The sequence below is a fragment of the Mastomys coucha genome, unplaced genomic scaffold (assembly GCF_008632895.1).
Source record: "Mastomys coucha isolate ucsf_1 unplaced genomic scaffold, UCSF_Mcou_1 pScaffold23, whole genome shotgun sequence".
NCBI lineage: Eukaryota > Metazoa > Chordata > Mammalia > Rodentia > Muridae > Mastomys > Mastomys coucha.
The window spans coordinates 117,305,163-117,326,741 of NW_022196906.1; the positions used below are offsets into that span (position 1 = coordinate 117,305,163).

General features: G+C 45.4%; 1 protein-coding gene across 1 annotated transcript in view; it reads right to left on the minus strand.

The window, feature by feature from the left end:
* Positions 1–5,817: 5,817 nt before the first annotated feature.
* Cdcp1 (CUB domain containing protein 1) overlaps positions 5,818–21,579 on the minus strand; it is a 38,279-nt gene continuing 22,517 nt past the window's right edge. Inside the window, exons 3-9 of the mRNA XM_031344845.1 lie at positions 20,422–20,784; positions 18,820–19,188; positions 17,593–17,814; positions 15,632–16,012; positions 13,515–13,880; positions 11,606–11,690; positions 5,818–8,956 (exon numbers count right to left, since the gene is read on the minus strand). Coding sequence (XP_031200705.1) covers positions 8,533–8,956; positions 11,606–11,690; positions 13,515–13,880; positions 15,632–16,012; positions 17,593–17,814; positions 18,820–19,188; positions 20,422–20,784 — 2,210 coding nt within the window. The 3' untranslated portion in view covers positions 5,818–8,532. The remainder of the gene's footprint in view (positions 8,957–11,605; positions 11,691–13,514; positions 13,881–15,631; positions 16,013–17,592; positions 17,815–18,819; positions 19,189–20,421; positions 20,785–21,579) is intronic.

Below are 21,579 nucleotides of genomic sequence, written 5' to 3' on the forward strand. Positions count from 1 at the left end.
AGACCAAGCTGGTTTTGAAGTGGCAATGATCCTTTCTCCTCAGCCCTCAAGTGCTGGGCCTACGAATATGAGCCACCACACTCTGCATTTGCTGCTTTTTATTTTTTCTGTCATCTGTATAGTCACTGTTATTTATTTGTCAATTTTTAACTTGTATTATGATATTCATTTGTTTATTATGAGAACCAGGGACTTCCTGTATAACCTGAGCTGGCCTGGAACTCACAATCTTTTTTGCATCAGCATCTAGAATGCTAGAACTATGGGTGTGGCCCAGGCTTTTCTATGGTGCTGAGGCCAGCCCTTCTGCATCTATCTCACTCCCACTGCAGTTTCTCCATCCCTGCCTTGGCTTTCAGTAACTTTCAGTAACGCAGGCCTGTTTCCTAGGGAACGGGATGTCATACAGGTTTATTTGATTATCATTCCTCAGAGAGATTTCCCCAACTTCTCTCGAATCCCAGCTTTTGCTTTACAGCACTTACATAATACAATGCATTACCTATCATTTGGCTTTCTTGTTATTGCTTCTTCCAATTTTCAACCCCACCAGAATCCTGAAGCAAGCTTACTGCTTTATCCCCCAGGGTTCAGTTAGCACTCAGTAAATAATTCATTGCCTGACAGAATGAAGGGATGAATAACTGTAAGCCAAAATGACCAATGTACTTCTTGGTCACATACTCATTCTGTCTTTGAGTGACACCTCTAGGGAAGCCAAGCTTGCTCAGGAACAAAGGTCATGAGTCAGAATCTTAAGATGGGGAAAGAGATGGCAGCCACGAAGAGCCTGAAGAAACCAGTGAAGGTAGCTAAACACTGGATGGCTCCCCCTAGAACAGGAGCTTCTTGTCATTTATATAAGCATTAGGGGAAGGAAATAATTTGTTCCCTCTCCTCTCCCCTCTCCTAAAATTGAGTCTTATATAACTTAGGCTGGACTTGAACTCTTGCCTTAACTTTCCAAGTCTTGGGACTATAGGCATTTACAACCTTACTTGGCTTCCTCATGAGCTTTTAAATATCTGCACAGCCACAGCACTCACCCTCAATAAGGTTTGGTCATGTATCTGGGTACCTTACAAAAGTTAAGACAAAATTAACCATCTTAGTAACTTAGCAATTGTCTTCAAATGAACATCCAATCAGGGCCTAAGCAAGAAGTCAGCCATGTGACATTAATAGTTTTTGCAGCTCTTTCTTTAGTATCTGGAGTGGAAATGAATTCCCACTTCTTTGACAACTTTAAAAATTGCTTTAAACTCTGTAGTAACTTTATTTATATTAAACCACATGAAGAGAACAAGGGCAATGGGTCAGCTCTCGGTTTCATGACCTATTCACTCTAAAGCTCTAAGAACTGAGGCCTCCAATAGGTCTGAGTTACTGAGCTGAGACTGGCAGGAGCGAAGTGTGCTAAATATACCTTGGAGTGATGCGTGGTGTAGAGGCAGGCACCATCACCACCAAGCAGCAGGTTGGTGACTCCCACCAGCCTCACACTTTCTGGCTGTAAGGATTTATTCTGTGATTACCCCTTCCATTCTCCAGCTTTATAAGTTCCAGAGAAAAGCCAAACCTAAATGATTAGGATTTTAACTGATAATCTTTTTAAATAACTAACAAAGGCCAGCATTTCCAGCAATTCACTGGAATCTTCTAAATGCGTGGTGCGTCTCCTATTCTAGCTCTGTGTCAGCTAACATGAACAATCATATTGCTAAGAGGTTAAATATGGGGGAAAATGCCAAGAAGTCAGGGTTCATTGGAATGTTTCAACATTCCAATGTTGGAAAAATGCTGATAAAGATCTGGGTAATATGGTCTTCCTGCCCATCGCTCCAATGATTCTGTCTCTATAAAAATGTTTTTGTGTCCCTGACTTCCCTAAGATGACCTTCATGTGGATGATACCCACCTGTCCCTGCCCCCACCTCCTAGTTCTCTTAGTGCTTACAGTTGACTATACTGGATTTCCTGCCCATCAACATTTGTCTCAAAGGTATTGGCTTTCAAATGATAAGCAGATGTATGTGAGTCTGACAACAATTTTGGACAACATTCTTTAGATTTTCTTATACTGTATGGAAGGAAGGAGAGAGAGAAGATAAATCCAGCTGTTTTTACTCCCCTGAGCAGCAGGTTGTTCTAAGAACTTACTCAGTTCAGAGTTTGTTGAATTTTTATGTGCTCAGGGCTGAGTGTGAGGTAAAATGAATGTTTGTGAATATACTTTGCAAACTAAAAGTATCAAAGCTATCCCACAATCAAACAGTTGGTCTGGTCAATAGCAGCTATTCTCAAACCCATTCTTTTCCCTAAACACCAACTGCTTGGTTGCCTGCTATCCACATATAGCCCTGCCTGAGCTGATCTGTAGGCTATGTAGCAGCAAGATCTTCTAATGTTTCTGGGCTAATACGCTTTACCCACCTCCACCTGAAGGATTGTCTCACTCCATATTTCAATCAAGGCTGGAACTCCTCACTCACCCCTGCCCTCTCAGCCACCATGAGACCAGTCATACACACACACACACACACACACACACACACACACGCACGCACGCACGCACGCACGCACACACACACACATGCACACACACACACTCCTTCACAGTTGATACACACATACACACCACACACACATACACATACTACACACACATACCACACACCCATACCACCCACACATATACACACACACACACACACATGCACACACACACACTCCTTCACAGTTGATACACACATACACACCACACACACATACACATACTACACACACATACCACACACCCATACCACCCACACATACACACACACACACACACACACACACACACTCCTGGGACTTCACAGTTTATACACATATACACATACATACCACACACATATACACACACATACCACACATATATACACATACACACCACACACATACACACACATACCACACAATACTATACACATATATACACACATACCACACACACACACATACACCCCATACACATACACACACACACACACACACACACTCCTGGGACTTCACAGTTGATACACACATATACACCACACACACATACACACACATAATACACACGCATACACAGACCACAAACACACACACACCTGGGACTTGACAGTTCACACATATACCTGGGACTTCACAGTTGACACACACACACACACTCCTGGGACTTCACAGTTGATACACAGATACATCACATACACACATACACACATATACCACACACACACACACACCTGGGACTTAACAGTTCACACATATACCTGGGACTTCATAGTTCACACACACACACATACACACACACTCCTGGGACTTCACAGTTGACACACACACATACACACATACATCCACCACACACATATACACACACACATACACTCCTGGGACTTAACAGTTCACACATATACCTGGGACTTCATAGTTCACACACACACACACACTCCTGGGACTTCATAGGTTGACGCACACACATACACACATACACACACCACACACATATACACATACACACATACACACACATTCTGCTGGGACTTCACAGTTGTGTCTTATCAATACTGAGGTCCTGGAAGCCAAATATGAGGCTGGGTTGGGATAACTAAACATACTTGTCTTAATCTGTCTTGTTGCTTTTAACAGAATGGCTGACACTGGTTATTTTGTAAAGAAGAGCTTGTTTGACTTGTGGCTCTGAAGGCTGGGGAGCCCCAGGGCATGGCATTAGCATTTGCTCAGCTTCTGGGGTATGTGTGTGTACGTGCATATGCCCATGTATATATGTGTGGAGTTCAGGTGGCTTTCCTCAGATGCTCCCTATCTTTTGAGACAGGGTCCTCCACTGGCCTGGAACTTGTCAAGTACATTAGGCTGGTTTTGCCAGTGAGCTACAGGAGTCCATCTGTCTCCACCTTCCCAGTGCTGGGATTGTAAGCTTGTGCCAGCATGCTCAATTTAAAAAAAATTTCTTTGGTAAATGCTAACTTGGGGCTGAGAAGATGGCTCAGCTGGCAGGATGCTGGCTGTGCATGGGAAGATGACTAAGCTGGCAGGATGCTGGCTGTGCATGGGAAGATGGCTTAGCTGGCAGGATGCTGGCTGTGCATTTTAAGGATCTGAGTTCAGATCCCAACACCTGAGGAGAAGCTGGGCATGGGTTGCAGAGATAGCTCAGTGGTTAAAGTGCTTATTGCTCTTGAAGAAGATCCTGGTTCAGTTTTCAGCATTCATGTGACTGCTGACCACCTTCTGTAAACTCATACACATAAACACTCACACATATAAAATTAAAATCTTAAAAAAAAGATAAGCAGGTATTTGTGCCTATAATCCCAGCCCTGGAGAGATCGGAGTGTAAAGTAACTTTTATTCACCTTATGTAATTGTCATCTCCAAGGCTTATTGGCTCAGTCTGCCAACTGAGGCTTTGTCCTAAAAGCTTCTAGCCTTTGTACAGTCTTATCTGGGTCTAGAATGTTTTTGGCCTCTTATAATAAGCTCACCCTTTCGAGTTCTTTCTGAACTCTGGCTCAACCATTCTGGCTCAAACTCCTCTTCAACCTGACTGATTAGATCTGGCTTTTCTCTCTAGGCACCTCCTGAATTGCTCTGTTTGCCCTCATACTAACTTTGCCAATATGTCCTAATTTTCTGGCTCCTTCTCATTCTCTGATTCATTCTGTCTTTACCTGTGTTTACCTTGTTTTCTCTTCAACTTGCCTCTGTACAATTGTCCTGGTAAAACTGCCAAATGTCTGCCACTCAATTAGACGTCACTTTCAAACATGGGTGCTTCCTTCTACAAACTAACTTTACCTTCATTGTTGGGATTAAAGGTGTGTACTAAGGGCATGTCTGTATTTCAGCCAAAGGGACCAAAGGTGTGCACTAGGGCTGAGCCACACCACTAGAAAAGTCTTTTTCAGTTAATAACACAATCTCAGGGTTCACACTATGATCAAATACCCTGCAACACTGGAGGATCTCTGAGGCTTACTGCCCAGTTAGTTTAGCCAGATCAGGAGTTCCACGTTCAGTGAGAGCCCCTGTTGTTAGCAACCATTCTCTCATCTCCTCACTCTTTCCCTTCTATTCTTACCCAGAGGCAGCCTCTGTATACCCCCTCCCCAATAAACCTCTTGCGTGAGATGTGTCCCATGGTGTGACTTTATGATGTCCATCACTTAGATTACAATACCTGTCTTTAAAAGATAGTGTGGGCTGCTGTGGGTGAAACTTCAGCCCCAGCCTGACTGCCGCTGCCATAGACCTCAAAATGAATGGCAGAATGTAAAACTTTTTCCCTGCTATGTATCCCAGGCTAGCCTTGAATTCACAATTCTTTCTCAGTCTTCTAGGTGTAGAATTGAATGTATGTACTACCATGCCTGGCTAGGTCTCATTTTTTTTTTTTAAAGATGTATTTATGTGTATATCATTCTGTCTGCATGTATGCCTGCAAGCCAGAAGGCACTGAATTTCATTATAGATAGTTATAAGCCACCATGTGGTTGCTGGGAATTGAACTCAGGAAGAGCAGCCAGTGTTCTTAACCTCTGAGCCATCTCTCTAGCCCCTACTAGGTCTTATTTTTATTTCAAACAAAAAGAATTGCTTCCCATTAGGCATGGCATCAGATGAAGAGATGGCAGCATAAAGCCTGGTTTCCTGTGCAGTAACCCTTGGTGAACATCAGACAGGGCAGCTTCTTGGCCAATGTGGGGCCTGTGAAAAGAATCAGCTTTTGAACAAGGGGCCTCTATGGAAATGGCACAGACAGTAGTGATAAACAAACGGACATGCATTTATTTTGTATATGTTTATTTATAAAAGTAAATGAATAAGATTTTGTCATTAAATAAATAATTTTCATATATGCATTGCAGATCCAGAGACTGGTCCTCCAACCTGTACTGATGTTACAGTTGATGGACTTTGGCTTGTCCCCATGGGAGAGTCAAGTCATATACAGCCACAGGCCCAGCCAATGGGTGCTAAGTCAGCAGAACCAAGGTAGAAGGGTACTGGGCTGACACACAGTAAGAACCAACACACGAAACTGATTGTCTTCTCAAGGGGCATTTGACGGGAGAAGGCTTTGGAGAGAAAGTATATGGGGCCTGCTCAGCATGGTGATTCCAGGTTAAGGAAGGAGCCACAGCTGTCCCTGACCCTACCTTGATGGAGGGGCATCAGCACCTTGGGTAGCTGGGTAGGAGACAACCTTCTCTCCTGGAAAGGAGTTAGAGGAAAGTTTTCGGAAAGAAAAGGTGCATGAACATCCTCCAGGGTATGATATAAAAAGTGAACCCTCTCCTTCTTGGAGATGGCTCAAGAGGGCCAGGAGCTCTGTCTCAGAGGCTGCATAGGCAAGATGTTCCCTTTCCAAGGCCAATTCCCTGAGAATCATGAATCACACTTATTTCCTGGAAGTTTGCCAGAGTCCTGAGTTCTGTAATGTGCTAAGCTATACTATTATGGCTTTCCCTCTACATCACGGCAGGAGGAACTTTGGCTGTCTCCTCACTCTCTAAGTGTTGAAAGTGCCTCCTTTGCTTTTCATACAATTCAGTGTCACTCTAAACCACAAGCACATAGCCACAGAATAGAGGCAACCAAGTAAGATGGGGACTAAGTTACCCTGGATGTCCTATTTGAGGGCCAGAGCCACCTGTGACTCACTTTAGCTGGGCATCTCTGGTCAAGGATATGTGCCCAGCATGAACAGGTCCTATGAGCTGGATTGTTAGGGAAAAAAATTTTAACTTAAAAAAAAAAAAAAAAAAATATATATATATATATATATACACATACATACATATACATACATACATATATACATGTATATATACATATACTAAACCAAACACTTTTTAGGATGAGTCATTTTGTATGGTCTCCTTTGAGTACCAGTGGCAGCAGGGTGGGAGAGGTAGAACAATGCCCTCCTCTTATCCTCAGAGATGCTCACACCTCCCAGCCAGTGGCTGTTGTACCTGAAACACAGTAAAGGGACTTTTCCCGGGTGATTAAGTTAAGGCTGTTGATATGGGAACTACATTGGATCTGCAAGTGAAAGTAGCAAGTGGCTCAATTAGTGACCAGCTATACCAAGACAGACTTGCCCAGCCATGGATGCTTCTAGATGCTGGGAAATGCAAGGGAATTCTGAGAGCCTTGGAAGCACAGCTTTAACAACACCCTGATTTTAGTTTACTCAAGCTAGTTTGGGAATTCTGATCTCTAGAACTGTATTGATGCCACTAAAGGATGTGCTGCAGTAATACCATGAAATTGATACAGCTGGCCACTGTCTTGGTGTGTATGTATTACAGTATCTTTCTTTTCTTTTTGTTTTGTTTTGTTTAGCTGGGTTTCTCTGTGTAGCCCTGGGTGTCCTAGAACTTACTATATAGTCCAGGTTGGCCTCAAAGTCACTGAGATATGCCTGCCTCTGCCTCCCAAGTTCTGGGATAAAAGGCATGGAGCACCACTGCCTATATTTATATATTTTTAAAGGATCAAGTTATTCTCAAATTTTCTGTTATATGTAAAGTATTGCTGCAGCTGGGAGAGCCACACACCACACAGGGCAGCTCAAGGAACTTTCTCTTTTTTCTAGGAGTAAGGGACGAGGGGATCTGTGATAAACTCTGCAGGGGGACAGCTGTATGCAGTCAAGGAGGATTGTGAAATCTCTTACTGAGTAAGAGATACACAAATGCAGATACTCTTCTGGCTGGGTAGATCATCATCTTCCCCACAGGTGTACATTTATCTAGAGGTCTGCAAAAACCAAAGCACAGCTGTCCAAACCAGTTAGCACGAGTCATGACTACAGGGGTCAAAAGAGCTGTGCATGTTCTCAAGAGGATCTTACACAGACCAAGGGGCCTTCAACTCACAGCATACTCAAAGATGACTTGAAATTCTGATCCTCCTGAGATTACAGGTGTGTACCATCCTGCCTGCTTTTATGCAGTGCTGAGGATGGAGCCCAGAGCTTTGCACATGTTAGGCAAGTACTCTACCAACTGGGCTATACCCTCAGCTCCACATCCAACTTTTTAAAAACCTACAGGACCACCGAATAAATACAACTACTACTAATAAAAAAGCACATTGCCATTTTCATCCATAGGACTCCAGTGAGAGCAGAGACCTCAAATGGAGTTCCTGGGAGTCAGCTAAGTCTCTTCTTATCATTGGGAATCCAGGAATCCAGGGCTCATTGTAGTCCTGTCTGGGTGGATCATGTCTCTCTTCTGTCCCGGTGGCCAGCCCCAACACAACTTGAGTCCAGGAAGGCCTGAGCTTTAGGATGGCATCTCCATCAGAAGCCATACTTATCGCTGGAAGCAGACCAAGATTTGATGGCACCTTACAAAAGCTACTCTCCCTTCTAGCTGATTGTACTTCCCTCTGACTTCTTGATGGGACAGTTCTTCATGTCTCAATGTCTGGTGCCATGCATCTTAGCAAAGTCTTTGGAATGGGGCCAAATTACTCTTCAGTCTCCACTGGTCCCTGGATATTGAGTAAGGGGATGCCAGTCTCCCTGACACCAACCTCCCCCTTGTTGGGGTGAGAGAAAGTGTAGGGTTCACTGTCAGACTCAGGAGGGCTACTAGGAGCCGGCTCATCTGCAGTGAACTTTGCAGTTGGGGTCCTGGAGAATATAGGGGGTGGGGTGGGAGGGCAGTCTCCCATGGGACCTTGGAAGGGCCGGTAGGTGTCCACCTCTGGTTGGATGAAGGATCCACCTGAGTCCTGCAGCAAGTGCCCATATACCATGGTGTCTTCGATGACAGCATACACATGGGAGTCATTGTCCTTTCGCCTTTTCTGGAACTTTTGGGTCTGGGGGACCTGGGTGTTGACATTGCCATTATAGATACCCACAGCAGGACCCTTATCCACCTTCTTCCTGTTTATAGAGAGTGACACAACAGAATGAGGAAACAGATAAATGACACACTGGAGTCCTTGGGGTTCTAAGTCTAGCTCACCTTGCCCTTGCAGGCTGTTAGCATTTGAAAATGAAGCTATACTAGGGGCTATCCTTAAGCAAATAGTTCTTGTCTCGGGTTTCCAAGGTGGAAACTGAAGGATCATAAGTGGAAGAGGTAGTTTAAGTGAATTTGTTTTGCCTCTGATAGACTTCAGGGAAACCAACAATGAAGATACCTGGTAATTCCTCCCCCTTTTTTCTTCTCAGTAACAGGGATGCACAATCCTTTCTAAACCACATCAGCTCAGCATGCCCAGGCCAACCTTTTAGAACATTCAGTACTACCCTGTACTAATAGTGCTGCCTCTCTTGCACAGAGCAAAGCTGATTAACTAATTCCAAACAGTTAATGTCCATGACTCAGGAGGAGAGAAGTGTACAAGATAGCTAATTTTCTTCTAGAGTTGAGGACAGAACACCTCATCATTAGCCGAGTGGCTCTGTCCCATCCCATCAACAGCAGCCACTAGGGAAAAGGCAGACAAAATCCAGGATTCAGTGAAGCCATTAGCTTTGGGTGTGTGGTATTTTCTGGTACTCAGAAGTGGACAATTGTTGGTATGTCTGCCTTGGGCACATAGCTTTGCCTTCCATGAACAAAGCACAGGGACTTGGACAATAGCTGACTCAAAAGGATGCAGTCAGTCCAATTAACATAATGGGCTGAAGAATGCAAAGGCCGGCAGCTCACTAATCCCATACTCAGCTTTTGTGAGGTAAAAATCAAGCTGGTGTTAACCAGCTCCCCAGGCTCTTGCATGAGGCCTTCAGCAGACATCCCTCCCTCATGTCCTCACAGTACCTGGCTTTTCCCCTCTACTGATGGAATGTGGAAAAGATTCTGTCTTGCCCCTGGTTTATTCTCACTACATTAAATGGTCCTAGCACCAAGGAGACCCTCAACAAACACAGCAGAAACAAGTTCAGTGTCAGTATTTCCCCTTGTCCTTACAGAACCTGCCCCCCTCCACACACACACAACTTTGGGACAAGGGCTTCATGCAAACATGTCAGCCAGTAGCCTTATATAGTTGGAGACCACAGAAACTGCCTGTGCTGGTAAGTCTCAGGTCCATCTGGACCGGTTTGGAGAAGGAGGCATGACAGCTGGACTGTTCCTCTCAACCAAATCCAAATCTTGAAGGCGCTTAGTGTCCCAGCTAGTGGGACATGCTGTGTCCCCAGACAAGGAAGCTTGCTTTCTTATGTAGTAATTAATGCACAGTTCATGGGAAGAAAAGTCTTCTTGGGCCAGTAAGGAGCCAGGCCTTCCTCATCAGCTGGGCAGTTTCACATAGTCCCATTGCACAGCAGGAATTTGTTTGCCCAGGGCCATAGTGAATTAAAAAAATAATAAAAAGTTTGGGGACTGAGGAGATAGTGTGGCTACTGTGCAAGTATGAGGACCTAGGTCAGATGCTTGGCATCTATGTAAAAAGCTGTGTTTGGTGGCATGTGTCTGTAATCCTAGTGTGGGCCAGGAGACAGGCATACTGTGGGGGATCACAGCTGAGCAAGCTGTTTGATCCCAGGACTCACAGGTGGAAGAGAGATCCAGTCCTCACAGATTGTCCTCTCACTACCAAACATGGACTGTGGCATGTATCCAAATAATAAATAAAATGCAATAAGATTATAAAAAAAAATTTAAAACTGAGGAATGGCACCTGATGTTGTTCTCTGGCTTCCACATGACCAGAACACATGTGTGTACCACTCACACACATGCATACTCACAATTTTTTTTTCTCTTTAGAAGGTACAAATCAAGATAAACAGAGATCTCTCTGATTTTAACCAGACATAGGAGAATTGATAAAGTCTGACGTCAAAGGTTGATTTTATTTAAAAAGTCATTTATTTACCTTTCAAGTAGTTGAAGCTGCTGTTATTCAGGACCTGCTTCCTCTTAGCTCTACCTTACCTCTCACCTTTTGGGTTGCAGTCCCACAGATCAGCACAAAACAGACAGTTTGTTTAAGAAACCAAAGGAGAACAAGCCAGGGCAAAAGGCTTGTTTACCCTCCAGGTAGCAGTGGGAGTGGTTCCTGCTAAAATCACTCCTGCTAGCCTCAGCTTCAAAAGCAAACACAGGAGACTTGTGCTGGAGCCAGGATATCCCTGCATAGGCGTGTGTGTGTGTGTGTGTGTGTGTGTGTGTGTGTGTGTGTGTGTGTGTGCACGCACGTGTGCTCAATCATGTGTGTGCCTCCACACCCTGTGAAACTGTAATTTACCCTTGGTAAGAATATTTACCCTTGGTAAGAATATTCTTGGTAAGAATATCATTGTGGGGAACTGGGAAGCAAAAAACTCCATCATTGACATGAATAAGCTAGATTGTAGAGACACACCTGTAATCCTAGCACTCAAGGAGGTAGAAGAGGATAGGAAGTTCAAGGACAGCTGGGGATATATAAGACCCTGTCTAAATCTACTTATCCATCCATCCATTCATCCATCCATATATCCATCTGTCCGTCCATCCATCCATCCATCCATCCATTGAGTATGATCCAAGGAGGCATCAAATAAGCTAAAGACAGCTGGAGAGATTCCACTTACTTCTTTTTCACAAAGCAGATGATGAGTCCCAGGGCAAACAGCAGCAGAGCTCCGCCTCCCACTGCACCAATGATGGCAGCCAAATCTGTGAGCAGAGACAGGAAGGCAAAGGAAGAGGCAAAAAAAGAGAGAGTTAGCATAAGGAAGAACTGGATAAGTCCCCAGCTTCTTCCCTTCTGAATAGAGAGTCTATAAAACTGAAGGTGACTGGGTCAGTTCTGAGCTTCATCTTTAAAGGAACTGTCAGCTGGTACTTTTCCATGAGAGGAAGTCAGCCAGTATATTACAAGTTTGATTATGTAGAGCCCACTCATGTTAGTCATGCAGAGTCTCCTTGGGTATAAATATCAGCTGAGCTAAGAGGGAAAGCCAAGGCCCCAGGTTCATGTTTCCAGTTGAACTGTTCCGATTGAGCTGTTTGGTTACATGCAATATGAACCACTGTGTTGTCTGAATTTCTGACCTACAGTTATGAGCAAACAAACCAGTTACTGTCTAAGTCAGTGGTTCTCAAGCTTCCTAATGCTGTGACCTTTAACATAGTTCCTCATATTGTTGTGACCCCCCCTGAACCATAATTATTTTGTTGCTACTTCATAACTGTAATTTTGCTATTGTTATGATTCATAATATATCTGATATGCAGGATATCTGATAGGCCACCCTTGCGGGAGTTGTGACCCACAGGTTGAGAAACACTGGTCTAAGCCAATACAATTTGAAATAGTTTGTATATAGCACTTAGATACTTGAAATAGATGAGGGCAGGGCACCTACCACCCACCTAATGGCTACTCCTGGCTTCCAGTGGGTATGTTCCCTGGTCTCCAGGCTGTCTTAGAGAAGGAGAAGCAGAGGAGCAGAGGAGCAGAGGGGAGAGCAGAGACTCAAACATCAGAAGGACTGAAAGACCAGGTCATTTTATCTGGGTTGTCTTTTCCCATACTGCACAATGGAAGAAGAGCACAGATCTGAGAGAGAACAACACTCCAGGCAGGGATTTAGTATTCCTTGCTTGTTCACAAAGAAACAAAGGGTGCGATTCAGAGGACACAGAAATAAGAGACAGGAAAGGAGAGCAGGAGAGGAAGAAGGTCCTAACAGTAACCTCAGAGCTGGGAGTTCTTAGTGGTGGCTTCTCTCTCTCTCCCCACCCCTCTCTCCAGGTCCTCATATATTTTTTTTAAAGAATTTTTAATTTTATGTATATGAGTACACCACTGCTCTCTTCAGATATACTAGAAGAGGGCATCAGATCTCATTACAGATGGTTGTGAGTCACCATGTGGTTGCTGGGAATTGAACTCAGGATCTCTGGAATAGCAGTCAGTGCTCTTAACTACAGAACCATCTCTCCAGCCCCATGTCCTCATATTTTAATCCTCATTACTGAATCCCTATGATCTTTCATCCCTCCCTCTACAGATGAAGATCACAGGAGTGAAGAGAACTCCTATTATAGATCATGGAGTTCAAGAGTGAAGAATTATAGCATAAGGGTCCACATGAGCCAAGAGAATGTGGCAGAAGATGTGTTCTGCTTGTTCCTTCTGTGCTTCCTTGGGTGTCTTGTGCATTTCTCAACAGGGTCAGCAGTGGAGAGTCAAGTAAGCTCAACTGTCTCAGATCATTTTGGCTGGGACCTTTGTCAGTAGAAAGTCAAGATCAAGAAAGTCTTGCAATCAACCTGTTCAGCCTGCAGATGAATAATAAGTGGGCCCGATAAGCCTAGCTCAGAACAGACTTGCCCAGACAATGTGTGAACAATAATAAATGCTGTACAATAGCTGACTACTGATATGTGGACAGTCAATCTGTTTCTTGACTTGCCTTGAAAGCTTGTTCCCTGCCCCTCAAGTGCCAATTTTTCTTTCCTTCACCATCTCCAGGAGACTCTGAAAGTTCTTACCTACAGTCCTTGGGCTAAGAGTCACCCAGAAGAGCAAATCTAGCTGCTTGCCATTCATGGGGCTGCAATTGGAGATGTTAACCCAGAAGCTGTGATGGTGGAAACTTGGCTTCGGCAGGACTTCCTCCTCCAGGCTGAAGATCTCCTCTGCCCGGGTCTGCTGCTCCTGGATGATCATGAATGCACGCCCTGACTGGCAGGCCAAGCCAGAACGCTCTTTGAAGATGGTCAGACAAGCCACTTGGTTGCTAGGCACACTGATGTTCCAAGACACTGAGGAGAGGGCAGGCAGGCCATGGTCCCAGTTGGGTGATCTCAGATAGATCTTGTTTTTTGTGTCTGGGGTCACCGTGAAGATGCCTTCCTCTGCAAGAAGGGAAGAGATCCAGACAAATGTTGCCTCACTCAACAGAATGGAAAGAAAAGGAGAGTAAGGGATACTGAATAGTCTACACTAGTACGATTCAACAGAACTTTCTGCCATGATGGGCATGTTCTATGTTATGACTGTTCAGTAGGTAGCCATTATTCATGTGCACCTGTTGAGCACTTATTATGTGCCCACTGTGTCAAGTACTCTAGTCAGCACCTAAGCTATCCCCTAAAGACTTTATAGTACAGGCCCAGTTACCAGTTCACAGTACTACTGGGAGGTGATAGGATCTATAAGGAAGTTAGGTCACTGGGGACATACTCTTAAAGGGGCTATTGGAATTCTGTCCTTTACTCTCTTTTTGCTTTCTGATGACCATGAGCCTCTCCCATTACACATTCCTACTATGATGTATTGCTCCAACATAGACCCCAACAGTGGCTGGATCTACCAAGGATGGCATTCAGTCTGAAATTGTGAGCCAAAGTAACCCTTTCCTGCATATAAGTTATCTCAGCAATTAAGAGCCAATACAACAGAGGTTCATGTTTCTCATTCATTCAACATTGATTTTTGGTTTACATGATTATATGTGGTTACTCTATCGGTTAGTGAAGGATAACTCTCAGACTATATGTCCAGGTTCATTTCAAACAAACAAACATCAGAACAGTTTGCCAAATGAGGGTTCTCAGAAATATTCCCAACTCGGCAATCTCCCTGCCCCCTGCTGTGGGAGTGGGGAATATCTATGCCTGCCCTAGAGGGGGGAAAACCAACAACAACAACAAAAGCTGCAGGTTTGGGCAGAAATCTAGAATTGAAATGTTGAAAGGGCTTCCAACATGCCTGCAGGTCTGCTGTATGCTCCAGATAAGAACTAACATTCTGCCCTAAAGAGAATAACCCTGATTGTCAAAGGCTCCCTAAAGGGGATTCCCTGGTAATTCTGGAGGCAATCAGGTCAACCTGGATTGACCTCAATCTATTGCAAAGATATATTTCCTTCCCACTATGCAACTGAAAAGTCAGCCTCAAATAAAGGTCTCAGGCAATTTCAAAATGGAACACCGTCATCCCTGACCTCTAGTGAAACACCACCATCCTTGAGCAACACGCAATGGTGGTTTGACTTTTACAATCAGCTGCATTCAGGTGACCCCAGAGAGCCATTTAGACTTCATTCTCTACCTCAGAGCACTGCAGACCTTGCCCTTGCCTCTGCCTTGCAGAACCTTTGCACCTGCTACTTCTTCCCCAGTAACCACCCCCTCCCCCGATTTGCTCTCCATGAAATACCTAACTGTTAAAGCAGGGCTGGGGAAGTTTGTCATTTCTCATTTTTCCCATGTCAGCTTCTCCCAAAAGACTAGAACCTGACTCTTTGTCTTCCTGTCTACCAGCCACACCTCTCACTGTCAGGAACATTTTTCCAAATTTATAAGATCTGGAAATTTCCATGGGAGGTTGATGAAAATGTCATGATTAGGACCCAATGTCCTGCACTTCTGAAGAGGAACAAACTCAGGCAACAATCCCTTCTCTCTAAATTATGATTTTTTCCATTATGATGGATTGGACCTGTAAACTGTGAGCCAAAATAAACCCTTCCTTAAACTGCTCCTCCTTAGGTATTTGAACAAACAACAGGAAAGTAACTAATGCAGGTTTATACAAGATGCAATGAATGTCTAACAAGAATGGCTTAGAGGGTTTAGTTGTGGATGAGCAAGGGAACACTTACCTTTGAAATACGGTATGAAGGACACTGTCAGGCCTTGCTTGGAGGCTTCTTGTTGAAAACTGGGAGCATAGGTTCGCAGTGTCACTGAGCTATTTTGTTTCACCTGGATCCTCTCGATGGAGCCTCCTGGGCAGAAGGAACCAAAGTACAGGTCCTGGCCAGGGTTAGTGCTGGCCACGTGGTAGCTGAAGCTGGTGTTACAAGGCCTCTCTCGTGTATGTTGCTGCAGCTTCTGGCCCGGCACCAGCATAAGGCTGAGCCTGTCCTTGGGCACCAGTAGCTTCCAGGAGAAGTCATGCAGCTGCACAGGCAGCTGGAGGATGTCCTTAGGCACCTGCAGGTTGAAGGACTTCTTGTAGCAGTAACGGTGGTCTAGACAGCCTGGAAGAAAAAGTTGGTGGTACTCATGTGCAAGGGGGTGGGGACAAGGGTGGAGTGCACCCTTCATGCAGGTTGGCCAAAGGATAGAATCAGGGGCTGCCTGCTTTCCTTTCCGTCACGACTCTTTATCGGCTTTCCTGTTTACTCTCTATCCTTGCAGCCAAGCTCCCGTGAGTACCCAGGACAGAAAAACTCTTCTCATTTGTATCTTCCTTTGTCTGGGATGCTAAGACATAAATCTCTACCCCAACATGTCCCCACATTTCTGTGTCATGTTAGAGCTATGAGTGACATCATGGCCATCTCTACTTGCACTGTACCCCACCACTTCTTAATTGGGTGGCTTCATGCTACTCTAGCTCTAGGATCCTCAGGGTCCTGTCAGAGATCATGGGGTAGCAGCAGGAGGTGACTGAGTTTTCTTTTCTTTGAGACAGGGTCTCTTTAGGTCACTCTGGCTCTCCTGAATCTCTCTCTATAGACTAGGCTAGCCTCAAACTCACATCCTACCTTTGCCTCCCTAGAGCTGGGATTACAAGCATGCACTAGTACACCTGGCTCAGGTTTTTTGTTTTGTTTTTAAAAGACTGGATCTCATATAGCTAGGCTGGCCTAAAACTATGTAGCCAGAGATGACCTTGAACTTCTGATCCTCCTGTGTTCACTTCTTAAGGACTAAGATTTCAGGAGTACATGCATGGTTTATGCATTGCTGGGGAGAGCCCAGGGTATTGTGAATGCTAGGAAATCACTATACCAACTTACCCTCATGTCCAGTCTTGAGTATGATTTGCCTGCACTTGTTAAGACTCTTATAAGCCACAAAGAAGCCAGGTTAAGCCCATTTCGTTTGTTGTCAGGGTCTCATTTTTTTTCCCAGACTGGGCTTGAACTTACATAGCCAAGCCAGGACCTAATGCATGCTATGAAAGCATTCTACCAACTAAGTTACATCTTCATCTCCCAGGATGTGGGAGACAAAGATTCAGGAAGTAGGCAAGTGGAGAGAGGAATGATGCAGCTGAGCAAAGAAGAGAGGGCTTCCCCGGGGGAGGCTGGCAAGTTGGGAAGAGACAAGCAAGGATCCAGAGCTGCTGTGACCTTCTGAGGGATGAATGCTCAGCAGACACCTGTGCTAGCCAGGCGTGCCAACATTCACAGATTCTCTCTCTTGATCCTGTTCACCTTCCCTCAGTGGTCATTTCAGACTATACCCTTCAAAACCCACCTACTAAGCTCCACTAAGGGCAAGATGGCTCAGTGGGTGAAGGCACATGCCACCAAACTGGACAACCTAAGTTTGATCCCTGAAACCCACACGGCAGAAGGAGAAAACTCATTCCCATAAATTATCCTCTGACCCCTTGCACGTGTGATTGAGTGTGTGTGAGTGCATGTATGCGTGTGTATGTGTATATGTGTGTGTATGTGTGAGTGAGTGTGTGTGTGTGAATGTGTGTGTGTGTGTGCATGCGTGTGCGCACGTGCACACGTATGTAGCTTAGGCAAAGGGTGAGGAGCACCTATGCAGTCTGGGCTTCTGGGTAATGATAGAGTCAAGGTTTTTGGTAAGGGCATACTTAGGGTTTTCTCCACATTCACCCACAGGCGTGTCAAGTCATCGCACAGGAAGGAAATCTTGTGTTTGGAGCCAGCTGTCAGGGTGACATTGGTACTACAAGTCCGAGACTCTAGACACACGAAGCACCCAGGAACAAACCTGCGGCCATGTTTGACTGGCCGTGGCTCTATGGTGAGCGACATGGTTCGCTCTTGACTCAGGTCCACCATGTAGGTTTTATCTGAAACCACAAAGAAACAAGGTGTGAGTCATGAACAGGCAGCTACCATGTGAAGTGACCAAAGTGACAAGTCATCTGTTGTGGAATGAGCATATTCAGACATGCATGTGCACACATGCACACACACACACACACACACACACACACACACACACACACCACAGCCCACCACACCAGACATACACACATACATACATACACACCACACATACACATGTACACACCTCCCCACACTTTCTCAGAACTTCCTATGCCATTTTCTTCCCCTGTGAAGCTCTGGGTTCTAAGTTTGCTCTACTTTTGTTGAACTTTAAGACTCAAGACAGAGTCAAGGCGAGTTCCATACACCTCTGAATTGTCTGGTTTCATTAGAATTAGCTAAGACTATGTAATGTTTGGTATGTTTAGCATAGGGTTTAAAATGAGTGTGTCTAAGGTGGTGGTGGTGGTGGTAGTGGTGGTGGGGTATGGTGGGGGTGATGGTGGTAGTGGTGGTGGTGTTCAGCCAAAAATTATGATAGTTAGTTACTTTTCCACTGTTATCCACTATTATGGATGATGTTGACTGACATTCTGGTTCCCACTGTAGGGTCAAGGCAAGAGAGATCTTGCAAGGCAACTTTTCAATGTCTTCATTGAAAACAGACTAGCTGGGGGCTAGAAAGATGGCTGAGTAGTAGGGGCACTTGTTTGTGTGCCCACTTTAGATGGCTCAGAACTATTATAATGGCACCTTCACATACACAGTGTACACACAAACACACACACACACACACACACACACACACACTCCCTGAATGCAGTACTGCTTGCTTCTTACTGTGCTAAAGCCAAAGTGCCTGCTCAGTGTCTACCTGTGAGACTGTCTCCACAGGTAACACTCATTTCCTGAAACTCCTGCAGCGTCCAGAGTCCACGTGTCCTGACTGCTATATATGCAGAAGCCGTAGCCACCTCACCTAAGCAACACAAGGTACAGGAGGAGAGAGGGCAGAGATTACTCACTGCTTTCATTCTGTGGACGTTGGACCAGGACCTGAAACTGGAGCCGAAGGATTCCTGGGCTCTGGGCATCCTGGTCGCAGCCTTGCAGTGAGAGGTTGAAGTTCCCAGCCATGTTTCCTGGCTGCTTGTCCTCCAGCCTGAACACCTCCGGGTTGGTGGTGGAACCTGGGATATAGTACTCAACGCGTTCCTCCTTCCTCTCACAGTTGGAGACGTTAAAGTTGAGGAAGGAGACACTGGCCCTTAGGTGTGCAGGGACAACAAACTGCCAGGTCATAAGCTCGTCCTCAGGGAAGCCTCCGGGGTAGTTGGCTGACATCAGGGTCGCTGAGCCTTCACCCTCAAAGACTGACTCAATGATGCACAGGCCTGTTGAGACAGATCCAAAACAGAAAGAAAGGAGATGCTGATACCTGTCCTGGCTGTCCATGGCTGAGGGCAGGGGTACTGGGGAAATGCAGGCCTCAAGAGTAGGGCTGCACATACTAGTTATATTGAGAGTGGTGATTAGGAACAAAGAACCATTAGCAGTGTGTGAGCAAATGTTTCATAACTGACTGGGTAGGGGAAAGCCAGTTTTTTCAATGTAGTCTCATCTCCTTGGAGTTAACACAGTCCGCAGGGCTTAGTTAAAGCTGCCAACAGATCTGAATTGTGGAACTGGCAGAGTCTGACACACACACACACACACACACACACACACACACACATGCACACACATCATTGAGAACATTAAGCCATAGGGGAATCAGAGGGAAGTGATTAGCTTTGAGTATCGCCTTTGCTTCTACGATGGCTTACTTGGCCAAAGTTTCTACAATGTTACTTTTTGTAATGCTGAGCTGTTGAACACGGCCTCCTTCAAGACTGATTCTCCTGAGGCAGCCTGAAAACCAGCACAACAGCTAACTCACTGACATGCGTAGAGAAGACAGATGGCAGGGTGATGAAGTCAGTGCTTTGTGAGAGTGGGCCTGTACAACCCAACCCATGTCTCTGCCCTCCCCACTGCCCCCCCACCCCTGCCACCCGAGAGGTTTCTCTGTGTTAAAGCCCTGGTTATCCTGGAACTCTGGAACTCTCTTGTAGACCAGGCTGGCCTCAAACTCACAGAGATCCGACTGCCTCCTGAGTGCTGGCATCAAAGCTGCCACATCCTGCTCCCTCATGTCATTTTGTGAAACAAACATTGTGTGTAAAAGGACAAAGAAGCTGGGCCTGGCAATACACATTTGTAATACCAGCACTGGAGAGATGGAGGCAGGAAGATCAGGAGTTTAAGGCCAGTCTTGGTTACATAGTGAACTATAGCCAGCCCAGGCAACACAACACTCTGTATTAAAAAATGAATAGCTATTATGCGTTAGTGACACACACTTTAATCTTAACATGCAGGAGGCAGATGAAGGTGGATTTCAAGACCAGCTTAGTCTACAGAATGTGTTTCAGGACAGCCAAAGGTACACAGAGAAACCCTGTCTCAAACAAACAATCAAGCAAGCCAACAAACAAACAAATTGCTCATATTGCATGTTGAATACCCTAGAACATTCTGCATACATCCATCTGATCATACAGTGGGAACAGGAGGTGCATGCTCACGTTTGATAGATGATCGATTTGCAATACTGAAGCCTGAGATGTTCCTGGGGTGGAACCAGGGCAGGTGTAAGGCCATTTTCACACCCTCTTGCATCTTGATCCGGGACACGGTGCCGTTACTGCAGAAGGTCCCAATCCTGACCTCAGTGGCATCTATATGGCCACTGATGGAGTGAGTCACCCCGTCTGCACAGCTCTCGCCTGGTCCAATCTGCCTCAGTCGAGGGGTTGCGAACTGCAGCTCCAAGCCAATGCTCTTATGAGCTCTAACATCCCAGATGTAGGTTCTGTTGAGGATGGGTAGTTCTGATGTGGATGGCTGAAGACGAACCTCCCCAAAAGGACACGGGCCTGACATGCAGTCTGTAACATAGACACAAAAACAATTTTTTGATCAGGGATCCTGCAAGGCTCATCCGCTCTTCCTCCTCAGCCCCTAAAGTAGGCTTTGGGATTGTGCCCAGGCGTTGTTACCACCCCTAACTGCTCATTAGTGGCCTTTAGTGCCTTGGCTGGGGAGTTATTTTGGATCAGAGAAGCCTAAGGCTTGGCTATGTTCTCACTCTGGGAAGGCCTGGCTTCATTGCCTCAGGCAGTACAACCTGGGGCTGACGGGGTGTCACTTCAGTTCTGGAACATTCTATATTTCACCCAGGAGAAGCTGGACTTTAGCAAAAACAATTACCCCATGCTCAGTTTCCTCTGCTCCCTCTTTTACTTCCCTCTGGCTAGGCTGCTGCTTCTGGGGGGCATTCCCTTGTGGTGGTTAATCTAGACTGTCAACCTGACAGAGTCTGGTATCACCATAGAAACAGATCTCTGGGCACGTCTATGAGAGATTTTCTAGATTAGATAGTTAAGAGGGGGAAGACCCGCCTTGAATGTGGGATGGGGTCTTGAACTGAATAAAAAGTAGCACATGAGCTGAGCACCAGCGTTCATCTTTCTCTGCATCTTGACTAGAGATACACTGTAAGTAGATGCCTCCTGCTCCTGGTGTCTCTCCACTATGGTGGACAGGATCCCTTGGAACTCTGATCCAAGTAAGACCCTTCCTTCCTTAAGTTGCCTTTGTAGGGCATTTTGTCACAGCAATGAGATAAGTAATAATATGAACACACACGCTCTCTCTCTCTCTCTCTCTCTCTCTCACACACA